The sequence below is a fragment of the Hemibagrus wyckioides genome, linkage group LG07, assembly GCF_019097595.1.
Source record: "Hemibagrus wyckioides isolate EC202008001 linkage group LG07, SWU_Hwy_1.0, whole genome shotgun sequence".
In the NCBI taxonomy this organism is placed as follows: domain Eukaryota; kingdom Metazoa; phylum Chordata; class Actinopteri; order Siluriformes; family Bagridae; genus Hemibagrus; species Hemibagrus wyckioides.
The window spans coordinates 16,827,821-16,836,397 of record NC_080716.1 but is presented as its reverse complement, the minus strand read 5'-3'; the positions used below and the strand labels follow the sequence as shown (position 1 = coordinate 16,836,397).

At 37.8% G+C, this 8,577-nt stretch overlaps 1 protein-coding gene across 1 annotated transcript; it reads left to right on the top strand.

Moving 5' to 3' along the window:
• The first annotated feature begins 4,065 nt into the window (after nucleotides 1-4,065).
• Nucleotides 4,066-6,836, top strand: LOC131356396 (probable E3 ubiquitin-protein ligase RNF144A-A). Its single transcript, XM_058395382.1, has 4 exons — nucleotides 4,066-4,184; nucleotides 4,526-4,626; nucleotides 4,918-5,091; nucleotides 5,511-6,836. The coding sequence occupies exons 1-4, from the start codon at nucleotides 4,115-4,117 to the stop codon at nucleotides 5,958-5,960; spliced, it is 795 nt and encodes a 264-aa protein (XP_058251365.1). The 5' UTR covers nucleotides 4,066-4,114; the 3' UTR covers nucleotides 5,961-6,836.
• Nucleotides 6,837-8,577: the final 1,741 nt, after the last annotated feature.

Here is an 8,577-nt window from a genome sequence, read left to right as displayed (position 1 = left end):
CTCTTTTGCTACATAGTCACACAATATGCACTTCACTCATCTTCACTCATTTCCCATTATTTTTCCTAGCTCAGTCAGCCCGCCGCGCTATCTTCCGGAGAAGTCCCAGGGGTGCTCTGCGACGCTATCGCCAGTATCAGCTATCCTGTTTGGCCATTGAACTTACTGGTTTCCTGGAGCACCTATCTGAATCCTCTATTCCTGAGTCTCCTTACCTCGCTCACCATATCGTGAGAGATACCGTCTGTCTTGATCAGAGTACCCAATTTCACCCCACAACCTGTGATCAGTCTACTCAGACCTTCTACTGGCATTGGACACGCACCACCTCTCAAGGCGTCCAGACTGAGGATTTCCCTGTTGAGATTTCCTCTAATGATTCTTCCTCTGACTCCTCTTCATTTCCTAATTCCCCTGACATTCCCCAACTTTCTCCTGAATTTGTGCCTATGCCTTACAGTGTTCATGATATTCCTCAGTCTTCTCCTGACTATTCGCCCCCAACTTCTCCCACTGATTACTCTCCAACTTCTCCTCAGGATCCCGAGATTCCGTCTTCTACAACTGACCCTCCGGTCCCACTGATCCCATTGGATAGGCTGGCTGACTGAGTTGTAACTCCTAATGTTTCAATAAATCTCTCCTCTTTTCTGTTCCTTCAGTCCCAGTGTGGTTATTACGCTAGCATGCTGCCATTAATAATTCTGCATGTTTATTATGAAGACTATGAGGCTATATCTGATTATTATAGCTATTTTTAATCAGAGTTAACTACTTACTACGTAATAAATGGCTAAATTATTCTTGATAGATACACACTACTCTTTAGGCAGAATATTGCCAAGTCAGAGCTTAGAGCATTGAGTACATTAGCACTTAAGCTACTTTTAAGGCTAGGTATATAATTCAAAGCTGGGTATATTATATTCTCTCCGACAGAAACCCCTGCAGCGATCGGCGGATCCATCGAACTTTTCGGGTATGGCAAAACGAGGAAGTTCGCTGCGTACGTGGAATGCCGACGCCGTGGCGGCTGCTTGCTCTCGCAGCTGCTGCTGAAGTTGTTGATTTGCGGCTTTCAGCGAGTCAACCTCTTCCTGATAAGCCCGAAGAGGGCTCGTTGTCGCCATAACGCCGCTCGCATATCCGCTGGACTCATTTCAGGCGAAGCATTCTGTAACGCCTCGTCAGGCGGGGGAGTGTTAGAGTCCATGAGCAGATTTAGTAAAGGACGGTAGGCAGAAATCGTGGTCGAGATAACGTAAGCAAAGGGTCAAATACCAGAAGGCTAACACTCAGAAAACTAATCCAAAACACAAATCCGAAACACGAAGTCAAGAGGTAAACTGGCAAGGTCATACACGAGGTAACTAGACGATAACAGAATAAAGGCTTGGCAAGTGACACAAACGGAAACAATGCTTCGCAATGAGGCTGAGGTGGCGCGCTGCTTAAATACGCCTCCGAACCGGAAGTGGCCAGAGATAGTTAATATTCGGGCGAGGGCTCCCTCTGGTGTTCTGGCCCAGGCTGTTGTGTGACAATTATCATATTTTCTGTCTACACCTGTTGATGTTAGCCTAATGGTGACTGAGCTAACATTAACATACAACTTCAGACTGTTATCTAAATATTTAATGTAGTTTAGAAGATTCTGTGTAGCATGAAAACGAGTTCACTTTAACTCAGTGGTTTTCATATCAGAGGACAGTTAGGACACATGGAGAGATGGGATTGAATGCATAGATGGAGGACAATGAATATGTTCTTTATATTAAAGTTATTTTTTATGTTTGTGAGATTGTGTGACAATCTTGCATCCTGTGTACCAAATAAGCAGTGTATCTATGGTGTTATCAATTTCCCCATCCTTTTGGATTACAGAAGTAACGATTACAGATTACTTCCTACCCTGCTGTAATACAATGTTGGAGGCATAAAAATGATCTGCTTTAGGTATTTGGGCTCCACAGAAAATTAGCACAAGGAAATATTTTAATTTGTTCATTAACTAAGAGTGGTTGTTTATGCATGTAAGACAATTATTTAAAAAAATGACCAACTTTTTCATATAATTCCATATTAATGTTGCTGCTGTCTATCTGCACCTGCTATTACACAACAGTGATGTAACACACACAGTTCATAAAAGCTTTTTGCTTTTTCTATTCTAAACCGCTTTATTTGGTGGATGTGTCTCTGACAAACGTCCTGTGCAACAAATGATTTATTTTACATTTTCAGGTACGGCAGTTACTTTCAAATAAAAGTTTGTTTAACAGTGGAAATTGAATCTCACATTATTTAAATTTTATTCACACACAAAACATTAATGGTGAACATTTTTGACTTTATAAAATGAATTCTCTCAAGTCTTGGTGATCAGCCCCTATTAAACAATAAAGAAAGTAAAACATCTTTTTTATATCCATAGTTTAGTAGCCTACTATTCAATTTGACAGAATTTATCATTATAATCAGTTTAATTATTTCCTGGATTTTGTATCACCATTGTCCCTAAATATATGTAAATGGGATTCAGATCGAAAACATTTTCCCCCATTTTGTGTCCCCCCACTTCTCAAACCAAAGTTACACCCTTGCTTAATTCACTTGGATAATTCACATGCATAATCACTTGTGCATATGCAGATTTGTTATACAGTTAGCCCAATAAAGCTCCATCAGTTGCTGAATTCAATTAATTTGCTTAGTTATATTATGAATTCAATTAATTTGCTTCACAATTCATTGAACTGGGGTGTTTCTCACTGCCCAACATATTTCAAGACACTTGAATGGGTTCGCACAAGATATTCAATTATCCCTGTAATGAGGAATATTCCTGTAGGAATCAGACATCTCTGTCATAGCTCATCAAGCCACCTATTCTTGCAATACTGTGACTGCAATATCTTGAACAGACAGATGGATGGATGGACAGACAAGCCAATTTTTTTTCCTGCAAATATTAATGCATAGTTTCTTTATATTTGATTCACTTAAAAATTTAATAACCAATAAAATAGTAATTGAGGCATATGCACAAGTTGTGCTATTCAATCATTACTTCTTTTTTTTCTTTCTATTCTGGTTTAATGCATTTTCAACCACTATTCCTTGCACATGTTTTCTAGTTGTAGAATTTTTTCACCTGTCTTGCAAACAAGCTTAACACAGAGATTTTCCAAATTCAAGTCAGGGAACTGTAAGGACCATTCAAAAGGTTATAGCTTGCATTTCTTGAAGTAGTTTATTGTACAGCTTTCAATCTTTCTGCCTGCAAAAGTAAAAAAAAAAAAGAAAGAAAAAGAAAAAAAAAGCTGGCTTTAGGCAAATAAAAAATTTCCCCTAATTATATTTAAACAAACAAAATGTTAGTATAACATGTGACTCAAGATACTATGAAAAATATGGTGATAATTATTTACACTATATGCTCAAATGTTTGTGAACCCCTGATCATCACAGCCATGTAGGCTTACTCTAAACTGTTCCCACAAATGTGTGTGGACAAATGGAAGAATTTATATCACCTGCACAGAGCCCTGCCATGGAGCTTGTGTTGTGCACACGGGCATTGTAATGATGGAACATGTTTAGGCCTCCTTGTCCATGTGAAAGGAAATCTTAATGCTACAGCACTGGCATCCAGTTAAATTTTCTTATATTGTCTGTTAGTATCCAGCACATACTTTGTTTTTTTCAGTCTATCTATCTATCTATCTATCTATCTATCTATCTATCTATCTATCTATCTATCTATCTATCTATCTATCTATCTGTCTGTCTGTCTGTCTGTCTGTCTGTCTATCTGAACAGCCGCTTTTGTTTTTTTTATGTCTCGGCTATTTACAGCAGTTACAAAACTGCTTTTTCCCGTGCCTCAGTCTAGTCCTTATGCATTTCTGTTTCTCTTCACCAACAAACTTCACTGTGCTTTTACTAATATGACATGCCATCGAGCTTTTTAAAATACTTTGCTCACAAATGCCAGTACGTGCATGTGATCCAGCGGCTCCGCCCTGCCTTTACAACCCGTCTTGAATCTTTCCGAGAAAACGAAACTCAAACTACGGATCAGAGTTTCTTCAGTGACTGTGATCTGACAAAGATGGAACAAGAAAAGCGTCACGATCCTAACGACACCACCCTGAGATTTGTTGATCGACCGGATGACATTCGTAAGATTAAACTATTATCATCATTACTCTGTAGAGCGGTTTATTCTGAATTTTATTATGAAAAGTTGGGTATTAGATACATGGATGTGTCTTAAGTACTGGTTTCACTTCTTGAGCTCATAATCTCCTCTTGTTATTTCAAATAGTAGAAATGAGGTCACATGTAATCTGTATGTTAAGCCCTAATTTATATTTGCAATACATGAATCTTAAAATTTGGTTTCAGGAAGTCTATACATACACAGACCAGGGTCACCAGCTGTATGTGTTTATGTGTATAAACATGTGATTGATTTGTTCCTGATGATATATTTCCCATGTGCTTTCATTTATCCACTTAGTCCTTGATGATGATCCCAACACCCAAAGGATAGAGATGCCTTGTGGCCATGCTGTCACACCTCAATCCCTCACAGCCTACTGTCGCAGTCTTCTGGATCAGGTGGGTTTATGAATGAGCCATTTCTGAGGAAAACATTTATAACAACATTTTATTGTCTACTTGAAAAATCCAGAAATCAATCTATCTATCTATCTATCTATCTATCTATCTATCTATCTATCTATCTATCTATCTATCTATCTATCTATCTATCTATCTATCTAAAATAATTACCTGATTATTATAATGATGAAAAGAAAATTTGAACCTCGTTTGTGATGAACAAACAAAATATACTGTCACTTTCACTAGAGATTAGAGCTGCACTTTATCTTGGTTTTATGCATCCAGGGTCAGTACAAGTTCCTGTGTCCAGCTCTAAAAAATGGAACAAATAATAAGTGTGGGGCTGAGTGGAAGTACGTAGAAGTGCGGAGGATTGCTTTACTGACTGAAGAGGAGCAGAATCACTTTGAGAAGACTATGGCTGAACTGGCAGCAGCTATGTACTGTGAATATAACTCAGTAAGTGCTTTACAGCTTACATAGTGATATCATTCCTTGATAGTGGTATGAATTATGCAAATGTATGGCACTATAGTAGTCATAGCAGTCAAGGGCAAGTTTAACAAAAGCTGATGAGAGATTCTGAGTTTGAAAACCTCCAGAAGAACTGAAGGCAATGATGGGAAATTATGTAAAGCTTTCTAGGAGGAAAGGTAGAGTTTTACACAATGCTTGGTAGATGTTCACAGATCTGCAGGTACTAAGATTAAACTGAAGGTTAAGAGTTTTAACTGACACTTTTACCTTTTCAAATAATCACATGTGTATTCTGATCTTCCTCCAGGATACTAGTTAATTTGAGAGATGTGTAATAGTATTTTGAGTTATATATAGGTAATTATTAAATAATTATACTTGTTTTTCTGCTCTTGTTTAAGTGCCCTGGTTGCAGTTCATATATTGAGAGGCAGAAATTGACCAACCTGTGTGTACGTTGCACCATTTGTACAGCTGAAAGCGGTAAGTGTTATGAGTTCTGCTGGCAGTGTCTGAAGACCTGGAAAGGACCAGCACCTCGCTCAGACAAGTGTGAAAACGACAGCTGTGTTAACCTCAAACTTGAGAAGCTGTTAAAATGTAAAGATACAATCCTTCCTGAGGTTCAAAACCTGAAATGCCCCTCACTGAGAGCTTGTCCTACATGTGGAAACGTGGTTGAGCATAATACAAGAGGGTGTAAGAATATAATATGCAATCGCTGCAATGTTGAATTCTGCTTTTCTTGCTTAAAGATTAAGGCTGAATGCCTAAAAACAAGCTCACACTTCAGACCATGCTCAAATGGTGTAGCACCTCGGCAAACATCCATTCCAACCTGGAATAAGTAGTTAAGTAAAATTTTGCCATATTATAATACCAAAAGGCACAGTTTTCAGTCTCTTTAAATGTTTCTATGGCTGTAACTTAATACTTAATAAGTACTTAATAAGTATAAACTTAAGTATAAATTAAAAAACGTTTGACAATTGTCCTCAAATTATATAAAAAATGATGTTGTCTTTGTTGTCATTTGTGTAATAATAACAGAATTTTGATTAGCACAAATAAAACATTAGTCTAAACTTTTTTCTTTGTATTGTTTTCTTACTCCCATGTAAAACATAAAAATATACTTTTAATACTTAACTACAAAAGATTAATCTAATTCACATCCCTGTCTTTACACAGTTGGACTTGTTAAAAGGAATTTGAGTTACTGTTAAATCCATATGAATTGTTTTTGTCATTGATAACATTAATGCATAATTTTGTAGCCATTTTTTAAAAACTTTTTAATATTATTAGTTAACTGTTTTCATTTGTTTTTCCAAACACCATTCTGTGACTTTCTGTTTTGCTTTGCCACACCTTTTACAATAAACATCATGTAGTAAGTATGTGAAATATCCCAGTCACATATCATCAGCTCGTGTGAAATTTCATTCCTTTCATGAATGCTGTCACACCTGCAGACTGTGTGCAGTGGGATTTAAAAACACACACACATTTACTTGATGGACAAAGAAGGTCAAAGTCTTTGTGTACTATGCTCCAGAAAATAAAATAAACATGGTTACATGGGTATACACTTAATATAGTGTGAATTAAGTGTAGTAATGAATAAAACATACCATAGTCATTTACTAAACTGTTTACTTGTTCTGTGTAACATTTAAATGAATTACTTTCCATTTTTAACAAAATCTCTCTCTCTATATATATTTTTTACAACAAAGTGTTAGACCCATTTATAAGAATTAGCACAAAATAAACAGAGAACCAATTGGTCTATTTAGTCAGATGAAAAATTCTTAGGGGATGGTGTCTGAGTTGAGCTGCATCTCTGAGTCTACTGAGTCTTGAGATTCTCATGTCTGCAAGTGGAGAAGAACAGCAAAAACAGTAAATACCAGACAAACAAACAAACAAAAAACAGTAGCATAATAATGGGCCCAGTGTCTGAGAATATTTATAATATTGGCTGACATGATGGCCTTGTACCATATCCCTGCAAAATAACACTGGTGGTACATGAGTTTGTTTTAGCAGATGGCTGATATAGATAATCTGATAAAGAATAGATGGCTCCAGTATCACAGAGATGGCAAGGGTTTGGGTGAGCAAAAGCTAGTAGCTAAACCTTCTCTAATCCTACAAAGTATGTGACTTTCTATTGTGTTTTGACACACCTTTTACAATCAATATCACCTAACAAGTGTGAAGTTTCAGACCTACCTTTAGTCCTTTCATAAATGCTGCCACACATGTAGATTGTGTGCAGTGAGGTTTAAAAAACAGAAGAAAATACATTTACTTGACAAACGATGACAAAATCATTATGTACTATGCTCTAGAATATTATAAATAAACATGGTTTACACTTGGGTATACACTTATTGCAGTATGAATTAAGTGAAAAAATAAATAAATTTATTGTAAAATATATACCTATATACACACATGAAGTATGCAGTTCCCAGTATGCAGTAGTTCATACCTACCAAAAGTGGTCCAAGAAACTACAACTGGTGGTGAACCAGCAATCGGCTTATGGACTAACCCCTCAGGTCTGATCCCGCAGAATAGCTTCAGTAGTACAAATTGCTAAAAAAAAAAAGTTCATGCTGGCTCTGATATAAAGGTGTCAGAACTCAGAGTGCATCAGAGCTTGCCGCATGTAGGGCTGTGTAGCTGCAGGCTGTTTAGAGTGCCTATGCTGACTCCTGTCCACCACAAAACACCTACAATGGGCACATGATCATTAGAACTGAACCATGGATCAGTGGAAGAAAAGGTGGCCTGGTCAAATAAATCACATTTTCATTTAGAATTTCATTTTTTCATTTAGATGGGCAGGTGCACGTGTGTCAGCTGGGGAAGAAATGGTATCAGAATGCACTATGGGAAGAAGGCAAGCCAATGGAGGCAGAGTGATGCTGGGAAACCTTGGGTCCTGGCATTCATGTAGATGTTTTGGTACTTTGACTTGTACCACCAACCTAAACTGCCCGAAGGGAAGTGCTATGGAAGATAACCATGCTCTTTTTAGACAAGGACGTGACAGCTTTGATTATAGACTGAATAATGTAATAAATAGAAGATCATTGCTGGCTGTTCACAGAGTGCTGTATCGAAGCATATTAATGGAAAGTTGACTGGAAGGGCAAAGTGTGGTATGAAAAGCACCTCAGGGCTGTGTGCTCAGTCCATTGCTGTTCACTCTGCTGACTCACGACTGTGCAGCAATGCACAGCTCCAACCACATCGTCAAGTTCGCTGATGACACGACCGTGGTGGGTCTCATCAGCAAGAACGACGAGTCAGCATACAGAGAGGAGGTGCAACATCTAACAGCCTGGTGCAGAGCCAACAACCTCTCCCTGAACGTCGACAAGATCAAAGAGATGGTTGTTGACTTCAGGAGAGCACAGTGTGACCATTCTCCGCTGTCCATCGATGGCTCCT